At 39.9% G+C, this 15,412-nt stretch overlaps 1 protein-coding gene across 4 annotated transcripts in view; it reads right to left on the reverse strand.

The window, feature by feature from the left end:
• Positions 1-237: 237 nt before the first annotated feature.
• The window catches only part of srpx (sushi-repeat containing protein X-linked), a 77,809-nt gene continuing 62,634 nt past the window's right edge, over positions 238-15,412 (reverse strand). For all 4 annotated transcript variants that reach the window (XM_072585115.1, XM_072585112.1, XM_072585114.1 and 1 more), the window contains 3 exons: positions 10,442-10,575; positions 6,407-6,528; positions 238-1,768 (listed from right to left, as the gene is read on the reverse strand). In XM_072585115.1, coding sequence (XP_072441216.1) covers positions 1,588-1,768; positions 6,407-6,528; positions 10,442-10,575 — 437 coding nt within the window. In that variant the 3' untranslated portion in view covers positions 238-1,587. The remainder of the gene's footprint in view (positions 1,769-6,406; positions 6,529-10,441; positions 10,576-15,412) is intronic.

Consider the following 15,412-nt stretch of genomic DNA (forward strand, 5'->3'; position numbering starts at 1 on the left):
ACACAAGTCTATTGACATTATTTTATTTACCTGCAAAGTAGCTGGTGCTTGATGTGAAAGATACATTTTTCTCAATTTTATTTTCACTGTCATCTTTTATCTCTCCATGAAATGTCTTCAGCTCTGTTTCATACATATTTAAACCCTTGGGGCATTAACCTTATGGATGTGAATTGCGAATCTTTCTCAGTACAACAGTAATGAGTTCCACAATGTTGTCAACTTGTAATTCTTTTATTGAATGGTTGCTTCAACACATACACACAGAGAATGTGACTACATTTATGCCAATTATTGTGCATTATTTCTTCAATACAAAGATTACCTTTGCATCCATTTCTACTATGTTCATGCAGAAAATGAACTAATATAATGCAATATCATATGGCTTGGCTGAACTAAACTGTATTGGATTGCTCACCAATAGGCATTTGCTATATGAAAATTCAGACTACTAGTTGATGTGCTTATGACATCTATTCTTCCCTCTAACACCCAGCAAAAGTAATTATTGCCATCTTAAATCTACATTGAAATATGACACCTGGCTCTAAAAGCACTGTAAGTACTCAGAAAACTTGGATCTCCACTTTCTATACAATAGTCAGGATGAAAATCAGCAATATGCAGTAAATAGAACTTGATATCAGCAATATACTGTTAAATCAATGGATTCAACCAACAAGAAGAAAAGACCGACAGCAACAAGATAAAGTGGCATCTGCTAACAAGAATCAACACTAATTGCTCATTATTGCACTAACATAAAATTAATTTTTAAAAGATGTGAAAACAACAGAATAAATAATTCTGGCATATATCTAATCTTAGGTAAATCTTTCCTGGCACACTATTTCAAATATTAATAAACTGGAGAGGGTTCAGAAAAGATTTGCCAGGACGTTGCCAGGAATGGAGCATTTAAGATATAAAAAGTAGACTGAAAAGGCTGGGACTTCTTTCACTAGAGTGCAGGAGGTTGAAGGATGAGTTTGAGGTTTATAAAATCATGAGGGGCACAGATAAGGTGAATGACAAGGAATTTATTTTCCCCTAGGATGGGGGAATTCAAAACGAGGGGGCATATTTTTAAGATGACAGGAGAGTGATTTAAAAAGGGCGTGAGGGCAACATTTTTTAAAAAAAGTGTGGTTCGTGCGTGGAATGAACTGCCAGAGAAAGTGGCTGAAGCGGGTACAGTTCCAACGTTTAAAAGACTTTTGGATAAGTTCATAAATTGGAAAGGTTAGGAGGCATAAGGGCCAAACACAGGGAGGTGGGACTAGTTTAGTTTGGTAACATGGTGGGTGTGGATCAGATAGAAGGTTTTTTTTCCATGCTGTATAACTCTAGGACACCTGTTGTACAGTTTTAAATGAAAGAGCAACATAAATTATATCATGCACAATTCCTTATATATTCATAACAATAAAATAATGTTGCAAAAGTCTCTGAAAATCTAAACAAAAAAGTTCCAGGGTATGGCACTTTTTATATATTAATAGCATTTCAATATTTGTGTAGAGAGCATAAAAATGCACTTAATAAACCGCAATTTCATTGGAAGATCATTCTGAGCTTCAGGAATCAATTGCATGACTGACCATTTTCAACTTGCAACTTGATTTCTTCTTTTCGTAGGGAAAATGTATCGATCAATGTGAAGAGCTCAGCAGCCGTGACTGGGAAAGGATAACGCTCTTTGTCCATACCATACTTGTCAATAAGGACCATATTGAAGCTCGATTGTGAAATCCGAAGCAGCAATCTACCAACCAACAACAAAATACATGATGGAAAGAATTTGAATGAGAACATTGACTCACCAGGATTAACATCAGCATGTCTTAAAACAAAAACAAAACAGGAGTGCTCAGCAGGTTTGGCATGACACTTAGTCGTAAAAACGGATAAACCCTGAATAATTAACTTTCGAACTGACGTATCAACTTCCCTGAGTATGTGACTCTATCATTTTTAAAATAATTTCATCCCATGCCAAAAATATATTTTTGATGCATTAAGACTACACTGAGTATGGGAACTTTTAAAGGCAATGCAGAATTTCTGGAGTTCCCTCGTCCCCTTAGCATGATGAAAATTCGCTTCAGAATACCATTGTACAGTTGCTATTTTGAGGAAGACAGGAATTAGCTTTAGATGGCACAGTCGTGACCATCAACACCAGAGACGGAATCAATGCCAGACAATCAGCCTAACAGCACAGATAGTGAAGGGGTCCAAAGAGCTCATGAAGAGGTCGTGTTAGTTATTGTCAACTGATGGCACATCTTCAGACACTCCTCCAAGAGAAAATATCTGGTGAAAATATCTAAAAAGAGAAGAGCAATGATAGACCTTTGGGGTCTGCAGAGTAACATTATAGAGGCAGGAAAGAAGCATTTTCTGGAGTTAGGCTGGCTATGATAGGTTAGAGGGGGAGTACAGAAGCAAGCTATGGCAGTAGCATTCAGCTGGATAATGAAGGGTGGCTGACAGGAGGGTGGTGTAGTCAATGCTTTCAAAGGTTGCAAAGACATCAAAAAGAATGAGTGGTAGGGATAATACTCTATGGTCACACGCACACAGGTTGTCATCTGAGACTGATTAGAATCTTTTAATTGTGGCTTATTTTTCTCTTTATTGTGTTTAATAAAAGAAATCAAAATCCCAGTCAATCCCAATTACATTTTAAAGTCACTGTACCATTACAACAACAATATAGCCTTGTAACTTTAGATTTTATCTACTATACATCTTAAGCTCAAGTGAATCTTGTGAATAATCATTATTTCAAATTAAATCAGATGGACCACCCGGCATTGAGATATGCACTGGGAAAGAAACGGCAGATATCGCCTCATCAACCCTACAAAGTCCTCCTTACTAACATCTGGGGCCTTAATGTCAAACTTGGGAAAGCTGGCTCAAAGACTAGTCAAGCAACAAGTGATTCTGTGAGTATGACTATGTCCCAGACACCACTATCACCATCCCTGGATATGTTCTGCCTCACTGGCAGGACAGACCCAGTAGAGATGGCAGCACAGTGGTATACAGTCAGGAGGGAGTTGCCCTGGGATTCCTCAACATTGACTCCAAATCCCATGAAGTCTTTTGGCTTCAGGTTAAACATGGGAAGGAAACCTCCTGCTGATTACAATATACCGTCCACCCTCAGCTGATGAATTAGTTACAACACTTGGAGGAAACACTGAGGGTGGCAAAGGTGCAAAATGTACTCTGGGTGGGAGACTTTCATGTCCGCCATCAACAGTGGCTCAGCCGTAGTACTACTGATTGAGCTGGTCAGATCCTAAAGGACATAGGTGCTAGATTGAGTCTGCAACAAGTGGTGAGGAAACCCACAAGAGGGAAAAACATCCATCCATCTTCCTTATCAAATCTGCCAGCTGCAGATGCATCTGTCCTTGATAGTATCAGTAAGATTGACAACCTTTTAGAGACAAAGTCCCACCTTCACACTGAGAATACCCTCTATCGTGTTCTGTGGCACAATCACTCATGCTAATGGGAGAGACTTCAAGGAGATCTAGCAACTCAAGACTGGGCATCCATGAGGCACTGGGGGATCAACCCTGGTTCAATGGGGAGTGCAAGGAGCAGCACCAGGCATACCTAAAAATGGAGTAATAACCTGGTGAAGCTACCAAACAGGACTACTTGTGTGACAAACAGCATAAGCAGCAAGTCATAGAGAGGTGCTAAGCAATCTCACAACCAATGGATCAGATCTAAGCTCTGTAGTCCTGCCACATCCAGTCATGAATAGTGGTGGACAATGAAACAACTCACTCAAAGAGCAGGCTCCTCAAGTATCCCCATCCTCATGAAGGAAGAGTCTAGCACATCCATGCAAAAGATAAGGCTGAAGCATTTGTAGCAATCCTCAGCCAGAACTGCCAAGAGGATTATCCATCTCAGCCTCCTCCAGTGGTCCCCAGTATTAGATATCAGTCTTCAGTCAATTCAATTCACTCCACGTGATATTGCCGTCCTTACCTGGGATGCCCCACATGTGACTCCAGACCCACAGTAAGGTGGTTGATCCTGAACTGCCTCTCTGAGCAATTCATGATGGGCAATGAATGCTGGCCTAGTCAATGACACACTCATCCCATAAATTATTTTTTTTTAAATTAAGAAATAGTTGGAGACACCGGATACTGCAAAGGCTTTGTATCCTGACAACAGCACTGAAGCGGTGTGCTCCAGAACTTGGCACACCACTAATAAAGCTGTTCCAGTACAGTTAAAGCACTGGTATCTACCCAACAATGTGGAAAATTGCCCAGGTATGTCCTGTATACAAAATGCAGGACAAATTCAAACCGGCAATTACCACCTACCAGTCTACACTCGATCATCAGTAAAGTGATGGAAGGTGTCATTAACAATGCTATCAAGAGGCACCTGTTCAGCAATAACCTGCTCAGTGACTCCCAGTTTGGGGTCTGCCAGGGCCACTCAGCTCTTGGCCTCATTATAGCCTTGGTTCAAACATGGCCAAAAGAGCCAAATTCCAGAGGTTGGGCGAGAGTGACAGTTCCGGACATCAAGGCTGCATTCGATAGAGTCTGGCATCAAGGAGCCCTGGCAAAACTGGAATCAATTGGTATCAGGGGGCAAAGACTCCACTGGTTGGAGTCAGAACCGATACAAAGGAAGATGGTCGGGGTTGTTGGAGGTCAGTCATTTCAGCTCCAGGACCCCTCTTCAGGAGTTGTTCAGTAGTATCCTCGGCCCAACCACCTTCAGTTGCTTCGTCAATGACCTTCCTTTCATCATAAGGTTAGAAGTGGGGATGTTCAGCACTATTCATGACTCCTCAGAAGTCTATCTTCAAATGCAACAAGATCTGGATAATAGCCAAATTTGTGCTGAAAGTGGCAAGTAACATTTGCACCACACAAATACCAGGCATTGGCCATCTCTAAAAAGAGACAATCCAACCACTTGGTGTTCAATGGTGTTACCATCACTGAATCTCCCACCATCAACATCCTGGGGATTATTATTGACCAGAAACTCAATTGGAATTGCCACATAAACATAATGGTTTGCAAGAGCAGGTCAGAGGCTTGGAATACTATACAACTAAATCAACACCTGACTCCCCAAAGTCTGTTCACCATCTATAAGGCACAAGTCAGGAGTGCAATGGAATACTACCCCACTTTTCTGGATGGGTGCAACTCCAACAACACTCAAGAAGCTTGACACCATCCAGGACAAAGCAACCTGCTTGATGGAAGTACACCCACAAGCATCCAGTCCCTCCAGCACTGATGCTCAGTAGCAATAGAGTATAATTGACAAAATGTGCTGCAGAAATTCACCAAAGATCCTTAGACAGCACCTTCCAAATTCATTAACACTTCTTTCTTGAAGGACAAGGGCAGCAGAGGCATGGGAACACCACTACCTCCAAGTTGCTCTCGAAGCCACCCACCATCCTGATTTGGAGATATAATGCCATTCCCTCACTGTCACTGGGTCAAAATCCTGGAATTCCCTCCCAAAGGACATTGTGGTTCCACTCACAGCACATGGACTGCATGGGTCAAGAAGGCAGCTCACACCATCTTCTCAAGGGCAACTAAGGACAGGAAATAAATGCTGGCTCAACCAGTGAAGGCCATCTCTCATGAGTGAATGGAAAAAAATCAAAATGAAAAGGGATCCAGCAGTGGTCCTTATGGTAGATCATTGCCAATGGGACTCGAGAAGAACAGGCATCTGGAAATAAATGAAGACAGATCAGTGGAAGTGGTGACCTCACTTAATAAGGCCATAGGAGCAGCTGATCGTGCATGGAGGTTAATTCCTGGAGGGATAGTTTAGTGGAGTGGGATTGTTGTGGTCAATTTATCTGGAGACTTGTTTGGATTGTTCTTGGTATGTTGCAGTTGGTTCTGACCTCCACATTGTAGAAGGCAAGAAGGAACAAGAGCCAGTGAGGTGGCTTGCTTAGAGAACTTTTATTAGAGTGTACTTTGTGCAGCTCCTAGAAACCAGCTAGCACCAGCATGGGAGCACACATTCCCCTGACTCTTAGATAGTGGATGCTTGAAGACAAGAGGGGAAAAGAGGAAAGAAACTTGCATGTCCTCTTAAGAGTGTACATACCTTTAAATTTAGTAATAAATGTGGAACAAATTTTATTAACAGTAAATAACAATTAAAAGCATTACATTTATATATTACTGGCCCAAGGAAAAAAGCATGGTATTTTTCATAATACTTCACACCTTAATTTTTAAGCATCAAATCACACACTGTTTAAATTGTGTAACTTAAGCTTACTTCAGAGTCAGCAACTATTTTCATTTTGGCACATAACTTAATTCATGAAATTCAGCAGCAAGGTGCAATTGTGTCTTACCTCAGCTGTAAAACAAGTGGCGGTGACAAGAACCTTTCTCTTATTCTCCCTATTAGCACGGGGTAAACACCAACTAGTTCTATAACTGTCACATGCCTCAAGTCAAAGCCACATATGGCTTGCTGCAAAGAATTACATAAAACATGTTACAATAGATAAAATTCAAAATCCACATCCTAATTCTAAAACCTTTATGCTGTCAAATTATTTTTCCATGAGAGCAAATGCACACCATGTTCATAGAACAACACAGGTAGACAAGGTAAATGCAGACTTGTCAGCTTCACCCACACCATGAGACCAAGTATATTTAGATATTAAGTTTATTTGGATTCAAATGAGAGGTAGAAGGTGGATTGAAGGTTTCCTTGATGGGACTTGAATTGCTTGCGATTGATTACTGGACAGCTTTATTAGAAAGTAAGAGGTACAATGTTTTTTAAAGTGAATGTCTGTTTTCAGTTGATGAGTAAAGACTGGGGTTTCCCCATGAAGGATTCAACCTCACCCCTTGCCTGAGGTGCGGTGACCCTCTGGTTAAACTACCACCAGTCTGTGTGTGTCTCTCTCTCTCTCTCTCTCAAACAAGAGAGCAGCCCTCTGGGAATATGGCAAATTTACCTTTACTTGCGGAATAATATTGCCAGGAGGCTTAATCAATGGTTGTTCTGACTAACATCAACAGTTGGTCCAGGGCAGCTAAAATGATTCATGTAACTTGACCACACTAAACCTGCTGCCACCCTGGGATTTGGAATCTTAAATTGCCTTCTAAATAGACCTGTCACATTGTAGCTGGAGTGCTCTTTATTTATGTCAGTTGGGCTCCAATGGTATCAACGGCAATTTTAACAAGAGATCTGCACAGAGAAGCTCTCAAACCAAGACGTCAACAGAAGGAAGGGCGAGAAGAAGCACTAAAAAGATCAGTGGATTTTTTTTTCTTTTAGTTTACCTATGGACAAGGGGCAACAGGTTCCGTCGTCCCTGTAAGGAAACCTTGGGACACTCCTAGAGCCCACCAGGTAAAGTTTCCTATGCTTTACAAGGATGACATCCAGTCAATTTGCCATTAAGTGTGTCCTCCCCCCATGTGACCCCTAAACCAGAGTGAAACCTCCTGGCACAAACCTCCTAATAATACTGTACATGTACCCGCACACATGAACTGCAGCAGTTCAGGACGGTGACTCAACAATATCTTCTCAAATGTATTTATGGATGGTCAATAATTTCTGGTCTTGCCAGTGATGCCTACATCCCACAAATGAATTGAAAAAAACTCATAATGTGTGTTTCAAAATCCAACACTACAATAAAGCAGATGTACCCCTAGAATGGGGAAATAATTTCCCTGAATGTCAATTCAGAAGATTCCCTTTTTCTCTTTAACCCTATAACGTAAAATTTACACGAAGGAGTGCCTCACTTGCCTGGAAGGTCTTGTAGAGTATGCATACCCCAACTAGCTCCATCTCTGCCTGAGCTTTCAAGTGTGTACCTTTCTGTAAATGCCATTACACCAGTATTAAAGAGGGGGCATTTTTCTTCACTTTTGGTCAAAACAAACAAAAAACTTCAAATGAGAAAAGATTTATATCTGAATTGTTAAATATTGCAATTATTTTGTTTCTAATGTTTGATTGTAATCTATGTTTCTGACAATTAAATTTAGGGAATAATCATAATCTATTTCCCTATCACTTCTCCATATAATTTGCTGCCTGCTTATTTGTCCTCTAATTCTGCCTACGCAACCTAAAACAATAGGCAGACTGTCTTCCACTATGTGCTAGCTATTTTTTGATAATAAATCTCTTCTATTTTATTTGTTTGACAGCAAACCTTTAAAGCGTCTTTCTAGTCCTATGAAATAGCTACTACTCATTGGCTGGTAAAGTACAACCACAGTTAGCAAAAATAGGTAAAGCCTGCAAGATCAGACTTAAACTGAAATTTATTTTCAGCAAGTGGAATTATCTGTGATGACTGACTATGGTATTCTTTTCCTTTCCTGACCTCATAACTTACTGCTCTAGAAATGACAAAATTCATTAACAGATCATGCTGACAAAATACATCCCATGCATTTCTTTTCTGGCTCAAATTAGAGATGTATTGCAACTCGACTTTTGCTTTACCTTCAGACCATCATTATTTATATGTCTAATGTTATTACTATGTAGCCAAGAACAAGAAAAGGACATTTGGACCATGACGCCCTTTCCAAACCAAGTGGAAGTAGAATTTTTCTATCTCCAGACTAAACCTCATCACCTCCACGCACCCCCCCCACCCCCCCACCGCCTCCTTCTCCAAGAACACATTGCCACCTACTTTAAGGAACTCTAATTTCATTGCAATATGTTGACAGATAGTAATCCAGCTTCTTTTCACCTTGGAGTCTATTCCACATTTCCACCTTCCTGGAGGGACGAAGAAGTTCTTTTCTCAACTCTGTTTCTTTGACATCATTTAAGTTCTAAATTCATTTCTCACATTTCATTACTTTAAAGATCCGCTTCGTATGTCCTCTCACTATTTTCTTTTCTCCAGTGAGGTCAGTCACATGTTTTTTGAAAGGTTAATTCTCTTCAATAAGCCCTCTGCAATAAATCCATCTCCTATTTATAGTCAGGACTCAAGACAGCACACCATTTTCTACACTGTGCCTGCTCACATTTATTGTTTCTTTCTATCCTTCTTCAGCACATATTTGTTCATCCTTAATGGCAATTCTCCCATATTGCATTACACAGGATCATTTATGGTAAAAGAACATAGGCAATAATTATTGTCACTTGGATTTCACACTTTTCACACACCATGAAAAGATGGAATTCTGTTGATTTCAGGCACAAGAGTTAATAACAGAAAACTTATTGATTATCTGCAACCTGTAACTAATGATTTCTGATGCTCTCTGAATGTGTTTGTAAATTTAATATTGCAATCAGAATTTATTGTCAGTGAATGTTTACTGAACTCAACTATTCCTTCCAGCTCTGTGGTTATATGCAAAGCTGACAAAAGTGCAGAGACTTGGTAAGCACTTTACTTTATCTTCTCAATGCAGTTAATCAATTTCATACGAACAATGTTGCAACATGACGGAAGAATGAGAATAGTAGTTAGTAAAAAAAATCTTAGTTTGTAGACCAAAAAAGTTGCATTTACACCTATTTAAATATATTGATGAGGGATTTTTAAGCAATTCCATTGATAAAATCAGCAGCAATGTTCTAAATCTGTTTTAATGATGGATAATATCCAGAGGAGCCTTGCACTAATATAGTAACTGATATTGTCTTCAAATAATGGGATAATGATCCAGGCTGACTATTATCTAGGCAGTGAACACCTGATATCAATCTGTATAGTGGAGTCGACAGCTACATTCAAAATACTCAAAGATTAGTTACACAATAGTAGCTAGAAACCCTATTATGGCACATGGAGGTGGATAAAAAGGGAGAAGCTGTTCATCTTGAGTTCTCTGCTCCGTGACAGATTTTTGACAATTATCACAGCAAATTGCCATGATTTTTCATTTGGGGAAGGCTAGGAGGCCAACCTGAATCCACCTCAACTAGAAAGGGGATTGAACACCCAATTGATGTTTGATCCACTATTTGATCCACATGCCAACCATCTGGCCAACCAAGCTAAATGGTCCCCCAATAACCTGAGAACGATATATAAACTGAATCAAAAAAACTTCACCCAACCAGATTGTGTTGTGTTGTTATGTGTTGCCATAGTCTTACCAGACCACAGGGGCTGGTCACATTTTGAGAAAAGCGACTAGTGGTGATTTTAACCTGAGGGCCACCAGACCTCAGGGCGAGGGAAGATGGTGAGAAGGAGAGTCCTTCATGATAATCTCAAACCAATGATGGGAATGGAACCCACGCTGGTGGCGTCACACTGCCCTGTAACCCAACAATCCAGGCAACTGAGCTAAACCAATTCCCTCAACCAGATTACTGTGTGATATTCTTTAGGAGTCTATTACTGGTTTTCAGGGAACATTACCTGAATTATTCCAAGCTGGAATCTGTAGTAGTGGTTGGCACCAGACGGAGTGGATATGATCAGCAAACGACGCTTTTCATAGAACTGATCCAGAAGTGCTGTTGCTGTAGTAACACCCACATTAACGTGCATAGCTGAAATATCAAGGAGAACAAAGTGCACAGTTTAAAGGTGAACAAAAAGAATCCCACCTCTCATTGTTGCCGGAATTGGTGCAATGGAATCTTAGAAAGCATACTTTATAGAACAAATATCAATTATTTGTTAACAAAGGTTTGATTTTACATGTTGCAACATTCCCCTAACCTCTGGCTAAACATTCTGGAGAGCAAAGCCCACCCATGTTCCCGATGGGGTCCTGCAGTAATTTAACACAAGGAGAAGCATTACTTACTTTAGCAATGAGTGCAGGCAGTTCCACTATACTGAGGAATCCAAGTAAGTCTGGGGTCAAGGGTCTCAGCAAGAGCAATGTGGAGCCAGGTTCAAAAAGCCAGGGAAAGGGTTAAAGAATAACATGATATTCCAACACATCCCAATGGGTTCACAAGGCTGCACAGGAGAGCCATTATTGCCAAACACCAATCCACCCAGTAAAGCTTGTGGTTTCTCCACAAGCACAGGACACCACCACTGATAAAGTACCAGCAGCAACAGAGTGAGGCCCTTGAGTGGCTCTAAATAGACCAAAGGATGGGGATATGGCACTGCCTATGCTCTCACTCCTTTAAAATTTCAGCCAAGGTGAGTCAATAGCAGTGAATCTACAGATCTCAAATAAGACCTATGCTCAAACCTGCTGGAGGGAGAACAGAAAATCCATTCCAGGGATAGATAATGTTTTCTGTTGGACTGTCTCGAATATTCCCTGTTGCATTCTCTATGGCTTCAAATGCTGTTCTTCCACTTGGCTTTATCAACACACTGATATAGATTCCTGTCCCATTTTAGTTTCTGCTACAAAGCTGTTGAATATTCAGTGTATTGCAGCTTTCTCTTGCTCTCCATGGCCACTGATTCTGCTGTGCTCCATTATCCTTTACTTGTTTCAGCTGATTTGCTCCAGAGTTCCATCCCTCAAGACTTCCACATGTGCACATCACTCTCTTTCTTTAAAGCCTTCTTAAAGCCTCACATTACTGATTGAATTTTCATCCCTCTTCTTCTTTGGTTCAGCATCCATACTTTTCTTTAGAAAAAGCCTTTTTGAATAAGGATGTAATATTTGAGCTATAGGGAGATGTTGAATAGGCAAGGGCTTATTTTTCTGGAGCGTCGGAGGCTGAAGGGTGACCTTATAGAAGTTTATAAAGTCATGAGGGGCATGGATAGGGTAAATAGACAAGGTCTTTTCCCTGGGGTGGGAGAGTCCAGACTAGAGGGCATTAGTTTAGGGTGAGAGGGGAAAGATATAAAAGAGACCTAAGGGGCAACCTTTTCATGCAGAGGCTGGTGCATGTATGGAATGAGCTGCCAGAGGAAGTGGTAGAGGCTGGTATGATTACAGCATTTAGAAGGCATCTGGATGGGTATGTGAATAAGAAGAGTTTAGAGGGGTATGGTCCAAGTGCTGGCAAATGATACACGATTAGGTTGGGATATCTGGTGGGCATGGACACATTGGGCCTAAGGGTTTGTTTCCGTGCTGTACATCTCTATGACTCTCTGACTCTATTTGCAATTCTCAGGCAGGAGATATCCTCAAGGGATTCTGAAGTTTTCTTCAATTGATTCTCATACATAATTCAATTGCTTTAAGACAAATCAGAGTAAAAAAATCATACAAGTATTTTAGCAAAGGAAAACTTGATTTATTCACAACCCATATTACAGGGCAATTTTGAAAGAATTTTGAACTTAACATCGCGCATTTGCTCAAAGTGTAAATCTGAATTCATGCTTAAAAACTTTTAAAGTGAATTTAATATCTTTGTAGGGTAATCTAAATGGTTAGACTTGTAATCCAAATAGAGAAATTTTCTCAGTTAGGAGAGCGCTAGAATGATTTACTTTAATGTGTGTGATACAAAATTATTTCAGACTTCTATAACATCCTGCAAAAACTGGGGCTTAAACACTACTTAGGCTGGCAGACTAACCAATTTCTTTCCTCTCTCTGATATGAACATTAGGACAATAACAGTTTAATGAATTTTCCAGAAGAAATTATTCAAATATGTATTCTTCAGCCACTTTTGAAATAACGTGGGCATTAAAAACACAGAGGCAGCATAAGGGGTTTTTTAACAAAAAGAAATACAAATGCAAGATCTTTCTTTCTTATCTTGACATAGGTTATGACAATTTGCAGTCTGCACACGCTCAAACCACGGACTGCAACATTCAGAACAAGTGAGACACAGAATGATAACTGCAGGCTAATCAACCACAAACCCAGGCTTCTGAAAGATTTTTCCAAATCCTTATAAACATAACTCAAGAATAATTGCTAAAAAGTAAAATTTCAACTGTAAAATTTAATCCCATGCTGACCTAGTCAACACCAGCAAAAAATAAATGAGCAAGTTATTTCATTTGCAAAATTTCATTGCACATAAATTGCCTGACATACAACCTATTGAAATACATTAGGGACATTTCAAATCCAATCCAATGGTTGTGAACTGACTTAGGATAGCCCAAGTCACTAACTAAATATGAGTTATTTCATTTTTATTTTTGAGAAATTCATATACTTATGTTTTGTTACCTGATAAAACATACTTTGAACAGTTGTGAGTTTCAGAACATGGTTTTCCTATACCCAGAAGTGGTGAGAGTGGCCAAGACACTTTCTTGCCAACTCCGTAATTAAGTGCAGGATGAGAAAGTGATTTTCACCATTTTCCAGCAGTTAAGAATCTTTAGTGGTTTATTAATGATCGCTTCGAGTCAGAGGTCTACAGTATGGAAACAGGCCCTTTGGCCCAACTTGCCTATGCCACCCAGTTTTCACAATTTTTTTGAAAACACAGTTTTATTAAAAAATAGATTTTTTGATATTACAGCAAATACAAAACAATACAATTCCAAACAGTACAAAGTCAGAACAAAAAAACTGCACTCGTAAAAATGTATAAATCTATATAAAAAAACTAAATACATAAGTAAATAAGTAATAACTAACAACTAACTAATAAATAATAATAATATGGCTCAGCAAGACAAAACACTAGCTCGCGACCATGAAGAACATTAATTTACACATATTCATATATTCGCAGTTCCCCCTATCTGGATATTAGACACGTAAAACCCAATTATTACAGCTGTATAAAACCCATTATTAGTTTGGCAGACAGATCTGTGTCCAGGTAGTCCAAAAAGAGCACCATGTCTTAGACAAATTCTCAATTTTATGATGCACCATACTTGTAAGAAAATTCTAAAGGGATAGGCTCCATAACTATCTTATGCCAACCCGACAAACTCAGAGGATTTTCAGACACCCAACCTAAGAGAATACTCTTTCTTGCGCAAAAAGTAAGAAGGTTGAAAACATTTTCCTTATGCATGTCTACAGGGAATATCCCAAGAAGAGGAGAAACCAGGTCCATCTCCACCCTTGTCCCCAAGATCCTCTCTATTTGCACCAACACAGCACTCCAGTATGTTCAGCAGGACCAGAGGCAATGAGTAAAAGTGCCCATACTCACTTTGCACTTGGGAAATGTTGAAGATATTCCTGATTTAAATTTTGATAAATTTAAATCAAGTGGATCCTGTGGAGAACCTTCAACTGTAAAGCATGAGTCCTATTGCAAATAAAGATCTTTCTTGCATTTTCCCAAATGTCTTCCCATGTCTCTGAGGAGATCTCAACGCCCAACTCTCTCTCCCACACGCTGCAAAGCCGTTTGGTATTGTCTGAGGAGCTGCCCTTCCCGGCCCCCCCCCAACAGGTGATAAAGAGTGCTGACAGAAAGCGTATTCTTAGGATTGAGCACCCTCTTCTCTATGTTGGATTTGTAGGGATCAGTTAAAAGCGTGGTCCGTTTTTGAATGAAATCCCTAGTTTGAAAGAAGTGAAAGACGTCCTTACTAGGTAGCTCGTATTTCCGAGCTAACTGGTCAAAAGACATCATTGTGCCCCCCTCAAATAAATCACCCAGGCAAGACACACCCCTAGCTGTCCAGAGTTTAAACCCAGAGTCCATTATACCTAGTTGAAAACCCAGCATACCAACCATAGGTGTAAAAAAAGATGTTTTGGCAATATTGCCTTCTCTCTGCCGCATTGCCCTCCATGCTTTAACAGTGTTGATAACTATTGGGTTGTGGCAATATTCCTTAACTGTCTTCATTTTGTCCAGGAACAGCAAATTAGTAAGGGGACATCTTGCCTGAGAGGTTTCCAGATCTAACCATGTTGAAAGAGAGTCCCCACAAGCCCAGTCACTCACATAAGATAAAAGCGAGTTTAGTTGATAGTTCTTAATGTCTGGGTGGTGCACAACCCCTCCAGTCTGTGAGGCAATTGCAATTTAACTAACTTAATACTGGGGCGCTTATGATGCCAGGTAAAAGAGCTGAACCAGCTGTTCAGTCTCCTGAACATTTGCCTAGAGAAAATCAAGGGGTGCATTCAAATAGGGTACAACAAATGGGGGAGAATATTCATTTTAATGAGGGCTATCCGACCTAACCAAGAAACTGGACACGCTTCCCATCTGTGAAGATCTTGTTTGATTTTGTCGAATAAATGAACAAATTTAGCTTTAAATAGCTGATCAAAAACTGGAGTAATGAATATACCCAAATCCAGAAAACCCTCTGTGACCATTTAAAAGGGAATCGAGATTCACCCTCAAGACCTGGTATTTTTGTAAGATCACCCATAGGTGTAGCCTCTGATATGCAAAATTGATCCTGTAACCCAAAACAAGTGCCAAATGAATTGATACATTTTATTATGTGAGGCACCGAAACTGCTGGGTTTAACAAAAAGCTGAGGACATCATCCACCTACAA

This window comes from Chiloscyllium punctatum, chromosome 15 (assembly GCF_047496795.1).
Source record: "Chiloscyllium punctatum isolate Juve2018m chromosome 15, sChiPun1.3, whole genome shotgun sequence".
NCBI lineage: Eukaryota > Metazoa > Chordata > Chondrichthyes > Orectolobiformes > Hemiscylliidae > Chiloscyllium > Chiloscyllium punctatum.